The following is a 23,310-nucleotide window of genomic DNA, read 5'->3' as shown; positions in this document are numbered from 1 at the left end:
CACCCGCCTCGGCCTCCCAAAGTGCTGGGATTACAGGCTTGAGCCACCGCGCCCGGCTGCCTGTTGGATTCTTTAAATCAAGCTGATAACTTGGAAAAATGGACATAGAGAGATGCATGGATGAGTTTGTTAGCAAGAAGTTTTGTACCATGATGGGAACTAATTGGGTAGTTTTGGAAAGATCCCAGATTTTCTGCTGACATTGCCAAATGAGGTTGGATAATACCTAATTTCAAAGATATTTTGAATGAACTAAATTTGAATAATTAGAAGACTTTTTTCCTTTGCCAACTTAATAAATTTGTTCTAACTTACCTTAGTTTTGGGGTGCTTGATGCTTATGAAAATAAATAATTGTCTTCTTTTACTTTGTTGCACTCCTAAGAGCAAGATGGGTCACCAGCAGCTGTATTGGAGTCACCCGTGAAAATTCAATCAGGGTTCTTTTTTTGTTGCATCTGCTCAAACTGGCAAGGTCTGATCCAGAAATACAGCCTCAATATGTGCTGCCAATGTTTCCATCAGTACAGGAAGGATGTAGGTTACATTAAGTTGGACTAAGTGATCTTCCTTGAATGGATTATCCAAGGCATCTACCCAGTGAAAAACCATACCTCTTTGTACATAAAACCATGATACCTCTTTGTACATGTATTTAAAAAATAAATAAATAATTGATTGCACATTCTGTGAACAAGGAGGTAAACAATAATCAGGCCACCCTAATCTTGACCTGCTGTTCAGGTTGTTTAGAGCACAAATAATAAATTTGCTGGCATATGCTTTTTTTTCCTTTCCCTTAATTAGATTATGTTCTCTTTCTCCTTTTTCTTGACTATATGCTGAAAGTAATTTAACTTCCTGCAAATTTACCTTGGGTTTTGCTTTTCTTCCCAGTGGCATGGAACATTGTGAGAAATTTGAAATATCAGAAACTAGTGTGAACAGAGGGCCGGAAAAAATCAGACCGGAATGTTTTGAACTACTTCGGGTACTTGGTAAAGGGGGCTATGGAAAGGTAGGCAATATTTTTAAATGAGAGCTGTTGTCTGTCTTGACTAGATTGATTTTTATACCCAGGTTCCAGCAGTCATCTTCAGTCTTTGTCAGCTGTCAGCAAAGGCTGTGATCATGATCACTTCGCTGGTTTGTTTGAGGGATGTACAGAAGTTCAGTTTTCCCTTCTCTTGATACCACCACACATGTAAAAGCCTGGCACATACATAGGAGGTACTCGGTCAGTATTTGTAGAATAAATAAACAGGCAGTTGTACCAGGCAAAGTCTGTTATTAGAGGGTTCGTTTTTTACTTTGGTTACGTGGTTATCTTCTTTAAAAATAAACCCCTTCTTACAAGAGGGATGGCACTCTAACTTGTTATCTGTTACTGAGACCTTAATGGAAGCTGGTTGTCTGGAGCAATAGAGTTGGGGAAACTGAAGGAATATAAAAAGAGAGAAGAAAACAACTTAGTTTCACAGTTTTTCCCAAGACTTTATAACCTAAGATGTCAGTTTTATGAGTTCTGCCCAAGAAAATTTATACCAAGCTGGCCGGGTGTGGTGGTTCACGCCTGTAATCCCAGTACTTTGGGAGGCCAAGGTGGGTGGATCACAAGGTCAGGAGATCAAGACCATCCTGGCCAATATCTTCTGAAAATACAAAACTAGCTGGGCGTGGTGGTGAGCGCCTGTAATGCCAGCTACTCAGGAGGCTGAGGCCAGAGAATCACTTGAACCTGGCAGGCGGAGGTTGTAGTGAGCCGAGATCGTGCCGCTGCACTCCAGCCTGGTGGCAGAGCGAGACTCTGTCTCGAAAACAAACAAACAAAAAATACTTAATACCAATCTATTCTCCATCAAAAGATAGAATTTAGATAACAACTTGGTTAGGATTAAGTTTTAAGAACTATTTTTGCTATTGTGTAGTGTAAATTTTCCAAAGTAGATATTTGTAGTCTATTCTTGTGCTGAAGAACACATTCTAATATGTTCTAATCATCCTGAATGTGCAACACTTGCACTTTGAATCTCACATGTTTTAGGTTTTGAATGACCATGTTTATAGTTGTCTTTCAGTATGGGAGAGTGGTTCCAAGACCTATGCAGATAACAAAATCTGCTGATGTTCAAGTGCCTTATCTAAAATGGCATAGTATTTGCGTATAAGCTGTACACATCCTCCCATATACTTTATTATTTTATTTTTTCTATTTTTTGAGACACAGTCTCGCTCTTTCCCTCAGGCTGGAGTGCAGTGGTGTGATCTCAGCTCACTGCAGCCTCTGCCTCCCGAGTTCAAGCAGTTCTCTGCCTCAGCCTCCCAAGTAGCTGGGATTATGGATGCACACCACCATGCCCAGCTAATTTTTGTATTTTTAGTAGAGAAGGGTTTTCATCATGTTAGCCAGGCTGGTCTTGAACTCCTGACCTCAGGTGATCCGCCTTTGGGAGCTGGGCTCCCAAAGTGCTGGGATTACAGGTATGAGCCACCGTGCCTGCCATATTTGTGTTTTTTTAAAATTGTTTGTGTTGTTTATTGATTTTTTTTCCCCCAAGTATTTTCTTTCTTTCTTTTTTTGAGACAGAGTCTGGCTCTGTCATCCAGGCTAGAGTGCAGTGGCGCCATCCCGGCTCACTGCAACCACCACCTCCCGGGTCCAAGCGATTCTCCTGCCTCAGCCTCCCCAGTAGCTGGGATTAAAGGCGCCTGCCACCATGCCCAGCTAATTTTTGTATTTTTAGTAGAGACAGGGTTTCATTGTGTTGGTCAGGTTGATCTTGAACTCCTGACCTTGTAATCCACCCAGCTTGGCCTCCCAAAGTGCTGGGATTGCTAGCGCAAGCCGCCTCGCCTGGCCACCCGAAGTGTTTTCATTCTGCAGTTGGTTGAATTGGTGGCTGCTGAACCTATAGATTCAGAGGGCCAAATATAATTACTAGCTATTTTAAGTAATAGGTAAACAGTAATTTCCTGTCAACTATTTTTAAATAGTCTTATGTGAAGTAAGAACAGTGGCACCCTTGGAAGAAATTAATGAAATATTTTATAATTTTTAAGGTGGCATTATGCTTCTGGGAACACTCTTTATAGCTTGTTCTAAGAAGGATTTTGTATATTAATATAAAGTAACTGTTTATTATTGGATGGTCATTGTCCAACATTACCAGCAGATGGCAGCAGAACAAACAGGAAAGTCATGATCATTAATGCGGTCTGTTCTTTTGGCTGATCATTTTTGCACATAGTTTGTATAATATAAACTGCCGTGACGTATGTTTCTGATAGCTAGGAATTAAGGGATTGTGACTGACACAGTTTGCCTTTGAATAACACACACTTTTTTTAATCCAGGTTTTTCAAGTACGAAAAGTAACAGGAGCAAATACTGGGAAAATATTTGCCATGAAGGTGCTTAAAAAGGTGATTTCCACTCCTCCTTTTTAGTCCTCTCACACCATATTTTTACACTTGATCTTAGCCAAAAGGCTGAGCAGTGATCACACCATATTTTTAATTGCTGTCTCATTTTGACCTAAAATTTACAGTAAAAGGAAAAAAAAGGTATCTCAAGCCAGGTACAGTGGTGCACACCTGTGGTCCCAGTTACTTGGGAGGTTGAGGCAGGAGGATTGCTTGAGCTTAGGAGTTCAAGGGAAGTCTGAGCAATGTATCAAGACCCAGCCTCTTACAGAAAAAAGAACTGCATTTCTAACACAGTTATAATACCTCTTAGAATGTCAGGTATGTTTCATTACTGTTATTCCTGTTTTATTTCTGCTTGGTGAGGGTGGAAAAGAGAGCTCTTATAATTCTTTGCTGAGGTAACTCTTCGCTGTTTCTGGTCTCCTCCTTATTTCTAAGTAATAAACATGTACTGCTATCTCCTTTTATTTTATTTTATTTTTTTTTTTGAGATGGAGTCTCACTTTGTTGTCCAGGTAGAGTGCAGTGGAGCCATCTCAGCTCACTGCAGCCTCTGCCTCCCGGGTTCAAGAGATTCTCCTGCCTCAGCTTCCTTAGTAGCTGGAATTACAGGCACACACCACCATGCCTGGCTAAATTCTGTATTTTTATTATGGACAGGGTTTCACCATGTTGGCCAGGCGGGTCTTGAACTCCTGACTTCAGGTGATCCAACTGCCTTGGCCTCCGAAGTGCTGAGATTGCAGACATGAGCCACTGTGCCTGGCTGTATTAATTTTATTTTATAAGAGTTAAGGATTTTAATTTTGTTTACTTCACACTCCTTTATCCTCATTCTCTCCTTTTGCTTTGCTTTCTTTGAATCTACTATTGTCCTCTGATACCTTCCAACAACTTTGTAAAACACCTTTCAGTCATCAGACTTATAAGGCGAGTCTTTGATCAGACTTGTAAGGTAATCTGTTAGTTCCATTAATTTCCCAAAGGCATATCTTAGGAACCTTCTATCCACCTGTTCTCATCTGGACTGGTAGCTCTTTAGTCATAATTGTTATGACTGGACTCCTTCTTCAACACAACCCTTGTAATCCTCTTGGCTCCTTCAGTGTTGGATCTTTTGTTTCCTGGATCCCATATCTTTCTTTTTCTTCTTTTTCTTTGTTTATGACCTTGTTTGGTGACTATACTAGTGGCTCCCTGAAAAAAGGGAGAAAATGTAAAGATGCATTTCTAATCAAAAGTATCCATATTGTATATTTGAGAATTTCTTTACGTTTATATGTATTTGATTCTTTGGGTATATTATTAGATTTGAAAATTACTTTCACTTAGAATTTTGCACCATTTTCTTCTATATTTGAGGGTTTCTGGTGAAGCCCTTTGGCATTCTGATTCCCAGTCCTTTACACGTGGCCTGTTTTTCTGTGGAAATATTTAAGATTTTCTCTTTATTTATGATCTAAATTTTTATAGTAATGTGTCTTGCTTTGACTTCTATTATTGTTTTTAGTTAGTTTTGAGACAGGGTCTTGCCCTGTCACTTAAGAGTGCAAGTGACACAGTCATAGCTTACTGCAGCCTCAAACTCCTGGGCTCAAGCTGTTCCCCCACCTTAATCTCCTGAGTAGCTGGGACCACAGGCATGTACCACCAGGCCTGGCTAGTAAAAAAAAATGTAGAAATGGGCACTCACCGTGTTGCCCAGGCTGGTATTGAACTTCTGGGCTCAAGTGATCCATCTGCCTTGGACACCCAAAGTGCTGGGATTGGATTACAGGTATCACCCACCGCACCTAACCTATTTAATTTAATTATTTATTTTTAAGACACAGGGTCTCAATCTGTTTCCCAGGCTGGAGTGAAGTGGTGTGATTATACCTCACTGTAACCTCTTAACTCGTGGGCTCAAGTGATCCTTCTGCCTCAACTTCTGAGTAGCCAGGACGATAGACACATGCCACCATGCCCAGTTCATTTTAAAAATGTTTTGTAGAGTTGAGGTCTTGCTGTGTTTCCCAGGCTGGCCTGGAACTCATAGCCTCAAGCAGTTATTCTGTTTTTGCTCCCAAAGTGCTGGGTTTACAGGCATGTGTCACTGTGCCCAGCCTATTTTTATTATTTTAATTTTAAAGCTTTAGTCTCAGTTCTGGGAAAATTTTTAATGTGATTTATTTGATAATTTCCTTCCCACTGTTTTCTCTTCTTGGAATTGCAATTTGTCGGATGTTGGATCTCCTGGACTGATCATCTGATTTTTCTTATTTTTTCCACGTTTCCATTTCTTTGTCTTATTGTTTACTTTCTTCTATTTTTTTTCTTTTTTTGTTTTGTTTTTTATTTTTTATTTTGCTCGTATTAATTTTTTTAAAGCTATTGTATTTGTGATTCTCCAGAATTCTTCCTGTTGTTTTTGTTTTATAGCAACCTGTTTTATGAGTACGATATCTTTTCTTATCCTTCTGAGAGTTTTATTTTATTTTATTTTTAATTTAATTTAATTTTATTTTATTTTTGAGACGGAGTTTCGCTCTTGTTACCCAGGCTGGAGTGCAATGGCGCGATCTCGGCTCACCGCAACCTCCGCCTCCTGGGTTCAGGCAATTCTCCTGCCTCAGCCTCCTGAGTAGCTGGGATTACAGGCACGCGCCACCATGCCCAGCTAATTTTTTTGTATTTTTAGTAGAGACGGGGTTTCACCATGTTGACCAGGATGGTCTCGATCTCTTGACCTCGTGATCCACCCGCCTCGGCCTCCCAAAGTGCTGGGATTACAGGCTTGAGCCACCGCACCCGGCCATAATTTTATTTTTTTGAGACAGAGTCTCAGTCTTTTGTGCAGGTTGGAGTGCAGTGGCATGATCTTGGCCCACTGCAACCTCTGCCTCCTAGGTTCAAGCCATTCTTTTGCCTCAGCCTCCTGAGTAGCTGGAACTACAGGCGTGCCAGCGCACCTGGCCAATTTTTGTAATTTTAGCAGAGATGGGGTTTCACCGTGTTGGCCAGACTGGTCTTAAACTCCTGACCTCAGGCAATCCGTCCACCTCGGCCTCCCAAAGTGCTAGGATTACAGGTGTGAGCCACCATGCTCACCTCTCTGAGATTTTTTAATTACGTTTCTTTGAAATGTTCTTTTGTTTTATGCATGTTCTTTTTTGAGTTTCTGTTTTCTTTGATTTAGTCAGTTTTAGTCACTTTGTTCCATGTTAAAAGGCCTTCCTTAGATGTCTGATGTCATTGATTATTCTTTTTTTTTGTTTGAGTTGGAGTCTTGCTCTGTTGTTTAGGCTAGAGTGCAGTGGTGCAGTCTTGGCTCACTGCAATTTCTGCCTCCTGGATTCAAGCGATTCTTATGCCTCAGCCACTGAAGTAGCTGAGATTAGAGGCCTACGCCACCATGCCTGGCTAATTTTTGCATTTTTAGTAGTGGTGGGGTTTTGCCATGTTGTCTGGCCTGATTTCAAACTCCTGACCTCAAGTGATCTGCCCGTTTAGGCCTCAATAATCCATCAACTGCGCCCGGCCATGTTACTTGTATTTAAGAGTAGGACTCTGAAAAACTGATCAGAAGTTCTGTAAATTTCTCTGCAGGGTAGTCAAGTAGTTAGCTGGCACTTAACCAAGAACTTTAAATTAAATAATAGTGTCTGTAGGGCTGGGTGCGATGGCTCATGCCTGTAGTCCAAGGCAGGTGGATCACCTGAGGTTAGGAGTTCAAAACCAGCTTGCACACCATGGTGAAACCTGGTCTCTAGTACAAGTACAAAAATTAGCCGGATGTGGTGGTGTACTCCTATAATCCCAGCTCTTTGGATGCTGAGGCAGGAGAATTGCTTGAGCCTGGGAGGTGGAGGTTGCAGTGAGCTGAGATTGCACCATTGCACTCCACCCTGGACAACAAGAGTTGAACTCAAAAAAAAAAATTGTGTCTGTAGATCTTTTCTTCTGGGGAGGATCAGTTAGTGCTAAGAAAAATCCTCCATTCTTTTTTTTTTTTTTTTGAGACAGAGTCTCACTCTGTCGCCCAGGCTGGAGTGCAGTGGAACGATCTCGGCTCACTGCAACCTCCTCCTCCCAGGTTCAAGCGATTCTCCTGCCTAAGCCTCCTCAGTAGCTGGGATTACAGGCACATGCTACCATGCCCAGCTAATTTTTTTGTGTGTGTGTATTTTTAGTAGAGATGAGCCAGGCTGTTCTCAAACTCCCGACATCCTGCTCGGTCTGCCTGAACCTCCCAAAGTGCTGGGATTACAGGCATGAGCTACTGTACCTGGCCCTAAATCCTCCATTCTTTTGCCTGGAAAAAGCATTCTGGCATTGAGTGAGAGGAGTTGGAGATCTCACCCTTCAACACATGGGTTTTCACTAAACTTGAGTTTTTACGTTAGTGTAGATACTGTAGATAAATTTTACTTTGTGTATCTGAGCTTTCGCTTTTTTTTTTTTTCTTTTTCTTTTTTGGTCCCAGAGATATTAACTATCCTAGGGTTAGTTCTTTGACTTAGTATTGAAATGGAAACCTTCTTGGTCCGTCTGTTCCTTATACAGACTTGCAGATGATCTCCCTGTTTTTATCCCTTTACCTTTTGCCTTCTGTAGTCTCCAATTCCTCTAATTTTTTCCCTTCCTTTTAATTTTACCTATAATGTTTGAACCTTGCTAGGGTTCTGTACATAGATTCAACTTCTTTTGTACATTCCCCTTTGCAGGCACTTAGGTTAGATTCAGCTTCTTTTGTGCAGGCACTTAGGTTTGATCTTACCCCTCTCTGCTACATCATGGACCATTGCTTTATCTCCATTCTTTTCAGGTTCTTTTCAGTTGTGGGGTTCTACATGTCTTCTAGTTTTACTGATGCATTATGTGTTTGTTTTCTTGTTCTTTTTTTTTTTTTTTTTGAGACAGAGGCTTGCTCTGTTGCCCAGGCTGGAATGCAACGGCATGATCTTGGCTCACTGCCACCTCTGCCTCCTGGGTTCAAGCGTTCTTCTGCCTCAGTCTCCCAAGTAGCTGGGACTACAGGCACCTGCCACCACACCCAGCAAATTTTTGTATTTTTAGTAGTGACGGGGTTTCACCACACTACCCAGGATGGTCTCAATCTCCTGACCTCATGATCTTCTTGCCTTGACTTCTCAAAGTCTGGGACTACAGGTGTGAGCCACCATGTCTGGCTATTTTCTTGTTCTTGTTTGGGATTGATTACTGAAAAGATTCCACTCTCTTTTTTTTTTTTTTAAACAGAGTTTCACTCTTGTCACCTAGGCTGGAGTGCAATGGTGCAATCTTGGCTCACTGCAACCTCTGCCTCCTGGATTCGAGGGATTCTCCTGCCTCAACCTCCCAAGTAGCTGGGATCACAGGCCCCGCCATCACACTCAGCTGATTTTTGTATTTTTAGTAGAGACGGGGTTTTGCCATGTTGGCCAGGCTGGTCTTGAACTGCTGAACCTCAGTGATCCACCCTCCTTGGCCTCCGAAAGTGTTGGGATTAGAGGCATGAGTCACTGCACCTGGCCTCTACTGTCTTAAAACAAAAGTTCCAGTGGAGAACTACGTTCAAAGATAATAAAAATGACTTTTTAAAAAAATTATATAAGACTTGTAAAACTTTGGTCCTTATCTTCTTGCTGATTTTTTTTTTTTTTGAGTCTTGCTTTGTCTCCCAGGCTGGAGTGCAGTAACGCGATCTTGGCTCACTGCAACCTCCGTCTCCTGGGTTCAAGTGATTCTCCTGCCTCAGCCTCCTGAGTAGCTGGGTTTACAGGTGTGCGTCACCATGCTTGGCTAATTGTTTGTATCTTTGGTAAAGACGGGGTTCCACCATGTTTGGTCAGGCTGGTCTCAAACTCCTGACCTCATGATTCACCTGCCTGGGCCTCCCAAAGTGCTGGGATTACAAGCATGAGCCACTGCGCCTGGCTGCCACCTACGTATTCTTAACATCAATTTCTGCTTCATTGGGTTGGCATTGCAATCTGCTATCTGACTTTCTTATTGGAATTGTTTGAGATTAATGATTTTTTATCTATAAAACATGCTAGGTATAGAATTGAAGGCAGTATAACAGTGCTTGTTACAGAAATGTTGAAAGAAGTACTGGTCAAGATTCTTTTTTTGTTTGAAACAGAATCTCACTCCATCACCCAGCTGGAGTGCAGTGGTGCGACTCAGCTCATTGCAACCTCTGCCTCTTGGGTTCCAGCAATTTTTATGCCTCAGCCTCCTGAAAAGCTTGAACTAGATAACTGTGCCAAGATCTAATTATGCCTAATATGGCCAGGCCTTAGACCAGGTGCATGCCACCGTACCTGGCTAATTTTTGTATTTTTGGTAGAGACGGGGTTTCACCATGTTGGTCTCAAACTCCTGACCTCAAGTGATCTGTCCACTTCAGCCTCCTAAAGCAGTGGGATTACAGGTGTGAGCCATTGCGCCCAGCTTCTGGTCAAGATTCAAGTGATTCATTCCTTGTGTTGTGTTATTTATATCAGATAATCAGTCCTGACCATATTAGGCATAATTAGATCTTGGTTAAAATATGTTTTTGGCACAGTTATCTAGTGAAAAAGAGTGTTGGTTTTTTTCCTCCTCATGGTGGGTGGGGGTGGTATATTGGGAAATCCATAGACTTAATTACTCCTAAGTGTCAGGCCTCATTTTGGGGCCCAGGGATCTAGTACCTAAGTTGTTTGCCTTGGCTTTTGCTTGGTTGCCATTATTTCTCATTCTTGGTGTTCTTTTCTTAATCCTGGCTAGAGGATCTGATACTGTCTCCTTCCTTGTTGTCCTTGAAAGCAAGCTCACAGCAAAAACAATGAAAGTAAAGAGATTACTAGGGGTAAGTCCAGGGCTTTCATTCCTAAATCCCCAAGTAAGATTACTGTAGGCTCTCTTTGAGTTCCATCCTTCTGATTTTAATTATCCTGAAGGCAGAGTACTAACCCCTCTGACCTGAGTGTGTGTTAAAAATATACCTCTTCCCCCAGCCTTTAAGATGAAGTCAGAGTAGAACCAGGTGTCCCCTTATGTCAGTTGTTTAAATCTGGACATTCTGTTTGGATTTATTAGTTCTCCTGGGACTGTTCACTTCTTCTAGGAATAGTACCATTCAGGTATTTCCTTAGAGTGGAGTAATGAGGAAAAGACTATCAACAGCCATCACCTGACTCTACCAGTTGCAAAAAATATATACTGTAGAAGCAAAATACTATTGCCCATGGCATTAGTTCACCTCCCACTGTACATTTTAGAACCTTTGGCCAAAGATATTCTCCACCTATGAGATACTGTGCTTTCATAGGACAATAAGTTTCTCACTTTTGACTTACTTGATTCATACAGTGCCTGTTTTTTGGCCCTAAGCCTTTTAGTTCTTTAACTTTTCTGTTTTTTTCTCAAGCTCTTAAACCCCTTCTTATTCCACTGTATTCTGAATCCAGCCTTATGGGCATAATCAGCCACTTTATCAGTTGCTAACCCCATTGACCTTAAGTTCAGGAAAGCCCTCATCTGCATCAGCTCATTTGTCAGTGCACCGTCATTGCTATATCTCAGCTACTGAGCATTACTAGCAGAAATCACACAAACTTGTAGATTGCTGTTGCAAAAACTCTATGACCCCAACTCACTTGGACCCTAAGCACTTTCCAGCAATTTTTCTGCATATCCTTAAGTAAATCCTTCCATTCTCTACAACCGTTTGGAGCCCTTCCTGTCAGCCCCTCTACTTTTTTTTAGCCAAGTGTCTCTCTTTCTACTTAAGGCTGTCCATTGTGATTTCCTTTGAGTTCCTGTTTTATTTTATTATTTTAATTTTTTGAGACGAAGTTTCTGTCACCCTGGCTGGAGTGTAGTGGTGCAGTCTCGGCTCACTGCCTCCTGGGTTCAAGCGATTTTCCTGCCTTACCCTCCGGAATAGCTGGATCACAGGTGCGCATCACCATGCCCAGCTAATTTTTGTATTTTTAGTAGAGACAGGGTTTCACCATGTTGGCCAGGCTGGTCTCGAACTCCTGAGCTCAAGCAGTTTACCTGTCTTGGCCTCCCAAAGTGCTGGGATTACAAGCGTGAGCCACTGCACCCGGGCTTGATTTCCTATTTTAGTACCTAACCCAACACCATGTTAATCTGCAATTTTACTTGACTTCCTTCTCCAGTCTTACTGGAATGTGTTTCTACTCCTTTCCAAGGCTAATTCCTCTCTGTGTTTTGGATACCATCTCTTTCTGCCTATTCAGAGACATTACTCTGTCACTTATCTTCTCTGTTTTCATCTTTTATCTTCTTTATTTAAATATATTCCTGCCTCTACCATATTTAACTAAACAAAACCTTCTTTCACATGAGGTCTTCCTGTAGCTAACACCTTCTTTACCTCTTCATAGCTGAACTTCTTGAGAAGTAGAGTCCACGTCACCATTCCTTTTTTCTTTTTTTTGAGACAGAGTTTTGCTCTTGTTGCCCAGGCTGGAGTACAGTGGCACAACCTCAGCTCACTGCAACCTCCGCCTCCCGAGTTCAAGTAATTTTCCTGCCCCAGACTCCTGAGTAGCTGGGACTACAGGTGAGTGCCACCACACCCAGCTAATTTTTTTAGTAGAGACAGGGTTTCACCATGTTGGCCAGGCTGGTCTTGAACTCCTGACCTCAGGTGATCCTCCTGCCTCTGCCTCTTAAAATGCTGGGATTACAGGTGTGAGCCACCATGCCCAGCCTACCATTCCTTTTTTCATGTGTTTTATTCTTTTTTTCACTACTATATTTTGACTTATGATTCTTTTTTTTTTTTTTAAGAGACAGAATCTCAACAAGTTGACCAGGTTGGAGTGCAATGGCTGTTCTCAGATGAGATCATAATACACTACAGCCTCCAACTCCTGAGTTCAAGCAACCCTCTCGTCTCAGCCTCCCAAGTAGCTGGGACTCCAGGCACATGTCACTATGCCTAACTCTATTTTTTTCTTTTTTTGTGTTTTTTAGAGTCTTGCCCTGTCACCCAGGCTGGAGTGTAGTGGCCCTGTCTCGGCTTACTGCAGCCTCTGCCTCCCAGGTTCAAGCAGTTCTCATTCCTCAGCCACCTGAGTAGCTGGGATTACAGGCACATGCTACCACATCTGGTTAATATTTGTATTTTTAGTAGAGATGAGGTTTCACCATGTTGGCCAGGCTGGTCTTGAACTCCTGGCCTTGAGATCCACCTCCTCGGCCTCTGCAAGTGCCAGATTACAGCTGTGGGTCACCACACCCAGCCTGACTCTACTATTTCAGTGAAGCTCTGTACCCTAGGTCATCACTGACTTCCCAGTTGCTGAATACAGTTGTCTTTACTGAATTCATCCTTAATTTAACTCTCTTTTGCACTGAAGCTGCTGACCACAGCATTTTGAAACTCTGTTCCTTTTATTGCTATGATTCTACTTTACTAATTTTTCTTTTTCTTATTTTTTTTTTTTTTGAGACAGAGTCTTGCTCTGTCACCCAGGCTAGAGTATAGTGGCATGATCTCAGCTCACTGCAACCACTGCCACCCAGGTTCAAGCAATTCTTCTTCCTCGGCCTTCCGAGTAGGTTGGGATTACAGGCGCCCGCCACCATGCCTGGCTGTGTTTTGTATTTTTAGTAGAGACGGGGTTTCACCATGTTGGCCAGGCTGGTCTCGAACTCCTGACCTTGTGATCCACTTGCCTCAGCCTCCCAAAGTGCTGGGATTACAGGCATGAGCCACCACACTTGGGCAGCTTTTCATTTTTTTCTACCTTCTTATTTGTCTTCTTTTTTTTTTTTTTTTTTTTTTTTTTTTGTGACGGAGTTTTGCTCGTTACCCAGGCTGGAGTGCAATGGCGCTATCTTGGCTCACCGCAACCTCCGCCTCCTGGGTTCAGGCGATTCTCCTGCCCCAGCCTCCTGAGTAGCTGGGATTACAGGCATGCGCCACCATGCCCAGCTAATTTTTTGTATTTTTAGTAGAGACAGGGTTTCACCATGTTGACCAGGATGGTCTCGATCTTTTGACCTTGTGATCTACCTGCCTCGGCCTCCCAAAGTGCTGGGATTACAGGCTTGAGCCACCGTGCCCGGCTCTTTTTTCTTTTTTTCTACCTTCATTTTCTTATAGATCTTCTTACCTAGTTCATTATACTAGCCTCCTAACTAGTCTCATTTCTTTCCTAAAACTCCATACTGCTACTAGACGTGTCTTTCATAAAGCCAAGGTTTATTCATTTCACTCGTCTCAACCGTTATTCTTTGCCTCTAAGATCAGATTCCAGCACCGTTGTCTAGGTGCCCCGGCCTTCCATTTCCTGGCCTTTACCTACTTCTCTAGCCTAATCTGTAACCACTTCTAACCATACTGAACTTGTAGATTCCCCAAACATATCCTGTCCTATCAAGCCTCTTTTGCACTGGAATGCCTTTTTTTAAGAAAAACCTTCTACATTTCTTTGTTTCTTCCCCCTACTCCCTTTTGTGGAGAATGGGGTCTTGCTTGTTTCCAGGCACATCTCAAACTCCTGGGCTCGAGAGATCCTTCTGCCTCTGCCTGCCTAAGTGCTGGAATTACAGACATGAGCCACTACAACCAGGCCACATTTCATTTTAATAACTTTAAAGCAAGACTTCTTGCTGTGTCCCATGTAGTTCCCCTGTTAACCCTTACTATCCTATGCTTACCTAGGTTGACTTGTCTTTTTCTCCTTGAGACTTTGGGCTCCTGTGGACAAGGGCAGTCCTTCTGCTTTCTTGGCACAGCCTGGAGCATGATAGACAGTAGTTTGTGAATATGTGAATAAACTTGATCTGATTACAGATTTTTTTTTTTTGAATTTATTTTTCATTTTTGAAGCACTGTGGTTTGTATCTTTTTTTTTTTTTTTTTTTTTTAAGATGATGTCTTACTCTATCACCCAGGCTGGAGTGCAGTGGCATGATTTTGGCTCACTGTAACCTCTGCCTCTCAGGTTCAAGCAATTCTCCCACCTCAGCCTCCTGAGTAGCTGGGACTACAGGCATGCCACCATGCTTGGCTAATTTTTTGTGTTTTTAGTAGAGATGGGGTTTTGCTGTCTCTACTGACCTATGATCTGCCTGCCTTGATCTCCCAAAGTGCTGGGATTATAGGTGTGAGCCACCGTGCCCGACCGACTACAGATTTATTTTTTTTTAAAGTCTCTTTGGGTTTTCATTTACGTTTGCTGCAAAAATTCCAAACTGCGCAGAGCCATGTATAAAGTGAATGTTTTCCATTACCCTGTCTCAGTTTCTAGTGAGAACTATGGTTAATAGGTCAATATTGGCAAGAAAAACACAAAATAGCCTTACCAGTTACTATAGAATAAAAACGTTCACTATTTTGTTCTTATAGATCATCTCTTTTCCTTTAGGCAATGATAGTTAGAAATGCTAAAGATACAGCTCATACAAAAGCAGAACGGAATATTCTGGAGGAAGTAAAGCATCCTTTCATCGTGGATTTAATTTATGCCTTTCAGACCGGTGGAAAACTCTACCTCATCCTTGAGTATCTCAGTGGTCAGTACATACAGTTTGGTGTAATTATTTGCATTTGCTCCAGAAACTGGGTCAAAATGTTATTTTTCATTGGAAAATACTCTTTCCCTTTATGACCAAATAGTGCTTAAATTTTGATGAGTACACTGAAGTACAAAATTCAGATATGACCAAATGTTTCTATTTGCAGACAAATATGGAGGAAACTTTAAAGGTTTTTTTCCCTCATCTGTAAAATTTTAATTTAATTCCTTTGTAATCAGTTACTTAACAGAATAACAAATACCCAAGTGATGCAGAGCCTTGAGTTGTACTGGGGTAAGATACTGTAATTCAAATAATTGAGAGGATTGTTGAACATACTGAGGATTTGTGGAATTGGGTCTTTAAGAGTTTTTGGTTTAATGTAGACTTAGTGATAAGGTATGCAGCTTATGATGGAATTCATCCACATTTCCCAGGGCCTACCAACTCCTAGAAACTTGTTGCTTCCAAATCATTTCTAGACTACAGGTATCTATTTCTTTTTCTTTCTCTTTTTTTGAGATGGAATCTCACTCTGTCACCCAGGCTGGAGTGCAGTGGTGTGATCTCGGCTCACTACAACCTCTACCTCCCATGCTCAAGCAGTTCTCCTGGCTCAACCTCCCGAGTAGCTGGGATTGCCTGGCTAATTGTATTTTTAGTAGAGATGGGGTTTCACCATGTTGGCCAGGCTGTTCTCAAACTCCTCACCTCAGGTGATCCACCCGCCTCAGCCTCCCACAGTGCTGGGATTACAGGCGTGAGTCACTGTGCCCGGTGTATTCAGTGTATATTTTCTAAAATCAAGGAAAGTATCTTACATAACTATACTAAAATTATCAAAAATAGGAAAATAACATTGATGCAATGATAACTCTCATTAGTTTCCTTTAATCTGGAACATTTTCTGTCTTTGACTTCCATGATGTTGATCTTTTGGGTTAGTACAGGCCAGCTAGTTTGTAGCATGCATCACTTTGGGTTTAGCTGATGTTTCCTTAGGATTAGATTCAGGTTATGCAATTTTGGCAGGACCATTGAAGTGACATTGTGGCTTCCTCAATGCATCAGATCAAGAGGTACATGATATTTATATCTTTGTCCTATTACTTGTGACATTAACTTTGGTCACATGTATAAGCTGGCGTCTGCTGAGTTTTTCCCTGGTGACATTTTCCCCTTTGTAATTAATAAGTATCTTTTGAGGAGATACTTTAAGATTCTTTAAATATCTCTCATCAAGCTTTCATGTTTAGTGTTGTTTTGAGACAGAGTCTCACTCTGTCACCTGGGCTGGAGTGCTGTGGTGCAATCTTGGCTCACTGCAACCTCCGCCTTGCAGGTTCAAGCGATTCTCCTGCCTCAGCCTCCTGGGTAGCTGGAATTACAGGCATTTTCTTTTCTTTCTTCACCCTACCCCCCATATGGAGTCTCATTCTGTTGCCCAGGCTGGAGCTCAGTGTTGCAGTCTTAGGCCCACCTACAACCTCTACCTCTCGGGTTCAAGCAATTCTCCTGCCTAAACCTCCCAAGTAACTGGGATTATAGGTACTCACCCAGCTAATTTTTGTAATTTTAGTAGAGACGGGGTTTTGCCGTGTCCAGATCTCAGGTGATCCACCTGCCTCGACCTCCCAAAGTGCTGGGATTACAGGCGTGAGCCACTGCGCCCAGCCCACATTCAGTTTTGACATCCGTTGATTCTTGCCTGCAACAATTAATTATGTTTGTCAAGTGATTTTTTCTTATTCCATCATGGCTCCTTCATTTATTACTTGACATTCTACTGTAATAAAGAGCTTTCCCTTCCCCATTAAAAAATTTTATGTATTCATTTATTTACGTCATTGTGGACTTAGGATTCTAATATTATTTGATGTGATATAACCCTCTATTATCATTATTTATTTTGATACTCAAATTGTGCCATGTTTTCTACTAGGTCATTGCCAGGTTCATTCTGTTTATTTAAGGGTTCTGAAAATACGAAATAAGAGCATTCACTAAAATTAGTGAGGGTTATTTAATTGCAGATCATTTTTCTACTTATGGGTAAAATGTTAAAGAGTCTTTAATCAAGATTTTTTCTTTAACCTCAGGTCTTGAATCTACAAATATTTTAAAGTTTGTAGATATAAAACCTGGAATTCCAAGCCAGTTCTAGTTTTTAAACATACATATGTCACAGAAGAATAAGACTGCTACTAAAAATAGAATCCTGAGGACTTAGTTTTAAAACCTGTAATTTTTAGAATCTGTTTTTCATTTTTAAGGAGCTGATGTCTTTTAATTATGGTTAGAAGGAAAGCACAAACTCTCTCATTAGAAGTGGGTTGGAAATAAATATTGTTTTATTTCTAATGTTTTTTCTTTTTCTTTACAGGAGGAGAACTATTTATGCAGTTAGAAAGAGAGGGAATATTTATGGAAGACACAGCCTGGTAAGTGAACTTTTTCTGGTTGCATAGATTCAGGAAATTACAAGCAAAGCCTCATTCCCACTATGGGCAGCCACATGATTGAGTAAATTGATCTGGAGCCAGTCAGTCACTCAGGACCTCAAGGGGGAGAAGCAGCTTTGGGACTGGGCAGCTATGGAGGTCACATCATTCCTTTGCCCTTAGGCTTGAGTGGAACGCTCTTCACACCAGTTGTTCCTAACAGAACCATTCTCATTGCGGCTTTCTTTCCTTGAATTGGTAAGCTGCCTGCCTTGGCTGTGGGTGAGTGTGGTTTTCCAGTGAAACTTTATGTGTGGAACAATGGAAAGTAACAGAAATCATCTCCTTTTTTTAAAGACTTTCTCTTTCTCAAGGTGCAGTCTTAGGGAGGTGATAAACCTGGGCATAACATCTGTGGATTGATTATATAGTCAGGATGGGATTTACCCTCCTATTTCTGAATATGTCATCTGCTTCAAATTAAAAATATGCACATCCTTTTATGAAGCAACAGTATTGGGTCATAATAAATCAGTTTATCATAACTTTAATAGAAAACAACACTTAAATGTTTTTTTCTACCTTAATTACCAAAACTGCATTCCATTGTTTAATTTCAGGCCTTTTCTAACACAGAAGCTGCATTTAAGAGCCTTAGGGATGAAGTGCCCTTTTTTGGAGAAGGCTCACTGAGCCATGTTGGAGGCTGTGTTTGTGGTCGTGCTGGCTGTGAAACTGCCTCAGTCCTCTAGGACACACCCTCTCCATCCTGGAGTAATCTGCAGGATTGCAACATTGTTATGCAGCCAGTATTGCAGTGCCTTGTGCTTTTCGAATCCAGACAGGGTTGATTCAGCCCTTTATTCTTTTGAGGTAGATAAATTTGAGTGTCACACAGTTTATAGTTGTGGGCTGGCTGGCAGGAGGGAGGGCAGATACTGTGGGCCTAAGCTGTCTATAGATATGTAGCTGTATTAAGTAAGGGATGATGGGCTTCTAAGGGTCAGGTTATAAGGTATTTTTTGAAATCAAGACTTGATCTCTGAGAATAACAAGTTCCTATTTCCTATGGGATTTTAAAGTTGGGTGTGGATGGGAGAAATCTGCTTTGAAATTAATGACTATTAGCTTAATTCCTACACAGACAGAACAAAATGTGACCAATGGTAGTTTAGCATATTCTGGACATCTTTGCCATTTTAGCAGTGTATTCTAATGGCAAAATAAAGCACTTTATAATTTCACTAAATGAGTGAAACGTAAACGTCCCCATGCCTTTTGGCAGCATCCTATGTCATCTCTTTTTCCCATGCATCCTCTACCCCACTAATTTGGTCTTTGGTGCATGTCTGTTTCTTTCAAGGAATTTTGCTCCATGCATAAACTGCTTTGAGTAGATTACACTCTTTTTAATTTTATTAAATCACTTTTATTTCCAGCTTTTACTTGGCAGAAATCTCCATGGCTTTGGGGCATTTACATCAAAAGGGGATCATCTACAGAGATCTGAAGCCGGAGAATATCATGCTTAATCACCAAGGTGGAGACATACCGTAAACAATTCTATAGTAAATAATCATCTTAAAATCCTCCCACACAGGTCATGGCCATTTTCAAAGCCCTATATTCATCTGTCTATTTTGTATATTTCTTTCCTCAGAATTTACGGCATCATAGTACTTGCTGATGTTTAAGTCTTTAGGTACTTAAGCTTGGTGAGAGTAAAAGAAGTTGAGGATAATAGTCGCTCAACTGCCTTTTTTGGTTTAATCTTTACTCTTTATAGTTTTTCATGTTTTTGGAATTCTTACATAAAATATGAGCCAAAAGCCAGTCTAAACATTAATTTTGGCTTGTTACTTAAATTGAAAAGTGAATCTTAATTATACAAGTTGAGGGTTTTTTTTTTTTTTTTTTTTTGAGACGGAGTTTTTGTTCTTGTTGCCCAGGCTGGAGTGCAATGGCGCGATCTCGGCTCACCGCAACCTCCGCCTCCTGGGCTCAGGTAATTCTCCTGCCTCAGCCTCCTAAGTAGCTGGGATTACAGGCACGCGCCACCACACCCAGCTAGTTTTCTGTATTTTTAGTAGAGACGGGGTTTCACCATGTTGACCAGGATGGTCTCTATCTCTCGACCTCGTGATCCACCCGCCTCGGCCTCCCAAAGTGCTGGGATTACAGGCTTGAGCCACCACGCCCGGCTACAAGTTGAGTTTTAATAATGAAAATATGTAAATATTGGCCAGGCCTGGTAATTCCAGCACTTTGGGAGGCCGAAGCAGGTGGGTCACCTGAGGTCAGGAGTTCAAGACCAGTCTGGCCAACACGGTGAAACCCTGTCTCTACAAAAATACACAAAAAAGTTAGCTGGGCATAATGGCAGTTACCTGTAATCCCAGCTACTTAGGAGGCTGAGGTGGGAGAATCACTTGAACCTGGGAGGTGGAAGTTGTAGTGAGCCAAGATGGTAACATATCACTTCAGCCTGGGCGACAGAGTGAGACTCTGTCTCAAAAAAAAAAAAAAAAAAAGAAAAGAAAAGAAGAAGAAGAAAATACGTAAATATTAGCTATGCTTCTTACATTAAGTTTTACTAATGCTGAAAAAAGGATTGAAATTGAACCAAAGTATTTGATACAGCTTTGGAAATAATGATGTTTAGTAGGCCTCAGGTTACCCCTTTTTTTTTGAGATGGGGGTCTCTGTCACCCAGGCTGGAGTGCAGAGGCATGATCACAGCTCACTGCAACCTCTGCCTCCCAGGCTCAAGTGATCCTCCCAAGCGCCTCAAGTAGTTGGGGCTATTGTGGCACACCACCACACCTGCGTAATTTTTTGTAGAAACAGGGTTTGCCATGTTGCCCAGAGTGGCCCCAAACTCCTGAGCTTAACTTATCTGCCCCGCAAATTGCTGGGATTACAGGCATAAGCCACCTGCCCCCCAGCCAGAATCAGTTTATTCTTGCTGTTTGTTTGCAACAACAAACATAAACGTCAGAGAGACCAATAGTCTGTACAACTATAGAAATAGCACAGTGAGCCTTGACTACAACTGCGTGCTGCTGCAGACAGCTCAATTTACGCTAATCTGGGCTGTGGGCAGACTTGGCAATTCACTCATACCCCAAAGAAGCAAACAGCTCACCCAGGGTATCTAGAAGGTGGTAGCAGCTGCTAATCCTTACATGTCTACAGAATGATCCATGAGGTAGTTAATTGTTTCAGACTTAGAAAATGATGTATGAACAACTGAGGCTCATATAAACATTCCAGATTATACTCCTCCGCCAACCTTTTATTTTTTTAGGAGAAATGATATACTTAACTGAATATATCATGAGAATAAGTGTCTCTTCTTTCCTCCCATCAACACCTTCTCACTCCCCAAAACTTGGATTCTGATCTGAATTCTAAGTCACAGGATAGAACAGGGAAGCAATAGAATAATTAACTGCTTCTTTGATCCGTAAAGTTGAATATATCAGATGGTTCTGTGAAACTAAAGGCCATACTTCTTCTGTATCAGAGTGTAGTATATACTTACATTTGAATCAATAGGTGTTTGTGTCTTTTCTGTGAAATAAATCTCAAATACTGGAGTCCCTGGGATTGTCGAACCACTTGTTATGTAATGACAGTTTAGTAAAGAATGCCAAAACTTGAACTGAAATGATCTTTGTATAAGGTGGTAAGTTTTTTTACTTTCTGGATCATTGATGATTGATTCATACTATCCAGTAATTTTATTTCTTTCCCCTCATTGGTAGCATTGGGCAGTATGAGCTACCTTGTTATAATGACTTTCTGAGACCATTTTTAGAATTCTTCGCCGGGCGCTGCGGCTCACGCCTGTAATCCCAGCTCTTAGGGAGGCAGAGGCGGGAGGATAGCTTGAGCCCAGGAGTTCGAGATCTGCCTGGGCAATATAGCGAGACCCTGTTCTCCACAAAAAGGAAAAAAACAAAAAGACAAAAAAAAGAATTCTTCACAGTTCACTGTGATAAAAGCGATATATTGGAAGGACTGTCTCACACCTTTGTTTAAAAGGTAGAGAATACGTTTATTAGGGTTTGTGTACTTAAACTAGACTGCATAAAGCAGTTTCCCAAGATTTGTCTTTTTCAAGATGGTAGAGGATTCTGTGTGTACTTAAAGGTAAAGCCTTCAACCGGTTATTTCACTTTTTTCTCTATCTTTATTTTCTCTTTACTAGATAGATTATATTATTGGCAAAAGGTGACTTTCCCCTAACCGTAAACAGTTCGCATTTTATTTTATGGAGGTATCCTGTTCTTGACATCTGCAAGAAAAGTTTGAGGCAAGAAAAGTTAAATGGAAGGATAGATTAAGGTGTTACATGACATGTTTAAATACTGTACATACTTTGAATTTTGAGAATAATCATACTGTAATATTTCTTTGTAGGTCATGTGAAACTAACAGACTTTGGACTATGCAAAGAATCTATTCATGATGGAACAGTCACACACACATTTTGTGGAACAATAGAATACATGTGAGCTGCATGTTAAATATCATTGGTTTGGGGGTAATAGCTAATGTTACCTGTTTTAAGGAATAGTGTCTATTTTCTGTACCCTCATTGACTCTGAATATTGTTTTTAAAACTAATTCAGATGATACACAAATAGGTGAATTTTTAATCATATTATTTTTCTCATTGTAGGGCCCCTGAAATCTTGATGAGAAGTGGCCACAATCGTGCTGTGGATTGGTGGAGTTTGGGAGCATTAATGTATGACATGCTGACTGGAGCAGTAGGTGCACAATTAAAAGCTGCATGTATTATGGTCTGTGCTGAGTAGTTATGAAGTCACTGTAGCAAGAGATCTTTCCTGCGCTTTCTGAAAATGTTACCAATGGAGTTATTTTTAAAGCCCAAAGATTTATTCAGCAGTTTAACACTAATAATGCTTTATGATTATATGGGATCCCATACTTTCAAAAACATTTTCATTGAAATGATCCATGTCATGGCAGATAGAATCTGTGGAATAGATGTTGAAGAGATAATGCCCTTATTTTATAAATGGAGAAATTGAAGCGTAAAATCACATAGCTCACTTATTATCACACAGCAAGTTAATGGTGGAAACACAGGCTTTCTTTCAGGGCACCGCTATTTCCTCTGTCCTATTGCTTAAAAACTGCATGTCTGCCGGGCACAGTGGTGCATGTCTGTAGCCCAGACTACTCAGGAGGTGGGAGTAGCTGAGGTGGGAGGATCACTTGAGCTAAAGATTATTAATAGAATCTAGCCTTGGCAACATAGTGAGACCCTGTCTCTAAAACAAAATAAAGCTCTTTAGCAGTTAGCCCATTTTACAGCATACATTTCTGATCTTCATGCATAATTAATTCAGGAAATGAACAATATTGTTATTTAATATTTGTTTCTTATATGCTAATATTTTTCACTGTCTTCTACTCTTAGCCCCCATTCACTGGGGAGAATAGAAAGAAAACAATTGACAAAATCCTCAAATGTAAACTCAATTTGCCTCCCTACCTCACACAAGAAGCCAGAGATCTGCTTAAAAAGGTAAGGTTCTTAAATGGTCACTCACACTGCAAGATTCAATGACTAGGATTTAACTAGATAGAATTTAATGTATATTTTGAATAAAGAATCATTTATAAATATTGAACAAAAAAAAATCTGTAATTTTTGAAGGTGAAGTACCTATCTGTTTAAAAACTTTCTTTCCATATTAAAAAAAAAATTTTTTTTTTTTGAGATGAAGTCTTGCTCTGTTGCCCAGGCTGGAGTGCAGTGGCGCAATAGCTCACTGCAGCCTCTGCCTCCTGGGTTCAAGTGATTCTCCTGCCTCAGCTTTCTGAGTAGCTGGGATAACAGGAGCCTACAACCATGCCTAGATAATTTTTGTAT

At 41.0% G+C, this 23,310-nt stretch overlaps 1 protein-coding gene across 3 annotated transcripts in view; it reads left to right on the top strand.

The window, feature by feature from the left end:
• Positions 1 to 23,310, top strand: part of RPS6KB1 (ribosomal protein S6 kinase B1) — a 63,506-nt gene that overhangs the window by 25,657 nt on the left and 14,539 nt on the right. For 2 of the 3 annotated variants that reach the window (XM_003929084.4, XM_074388071.1), the window contains exons 3-10: positions 898 to 1,018; positions 3,355 to 3,423; positions 14,808 to 14,955; positions 17,342 to 17,399; positions 18,839 to 18,939; positions 21,825 to 21,915; positions 22,087 to 22,177; positions 22,855 to 22,962. In XM_003929084.4, the coding sequence (XP_003929133.1) occupies positions 898 to 1,018; positions 3,355 to 3,423; positions 14,808 to 14,955; positions 17,342 to 17,399; positions 18,839 to 18,939; positions 21,825 to 21,915; positions 22,087 to 22,177; positions 22,855 to 22,962 (787 nt within the window). Of the gene's footprint in view, positions 1 to 897; positions 1,019 to 3,354; positions 3,424 to 14,807; positions 14,956 to 17,341; positions 17,400 to 17,582; positions 17,658 to 18,838; positions 18,940 to 21,824; positions 21,916 to 22,086; positions 22,178 to 22,854; positions 22,963 to 23,310 lie in introns of those variants that run through there. The other variant, XM_039476014.2, reaches the window with a different exon arrangement.

This window comes from Saimiri boliviensis, chromosome 17, assembly GCF_048565385.1.
Source record: "Saimiri boliviensis isolate mSaiBol1 chromosome 17, mSaiBol1.pri, whole genome shotgun sequence".
In the NCBI taxonomy this organism is placed as follows: Eukaryota; Metazoa; Chordata; class Mammalia; order Primates; family Cebidae; genus Saimiri; species Saimiri boliviensis.
The sequence above is the reverse complement of the archived record's forward strand: the minus strand, read 5'-3'. Positions and strand labels throughout refer to the sequence as shown.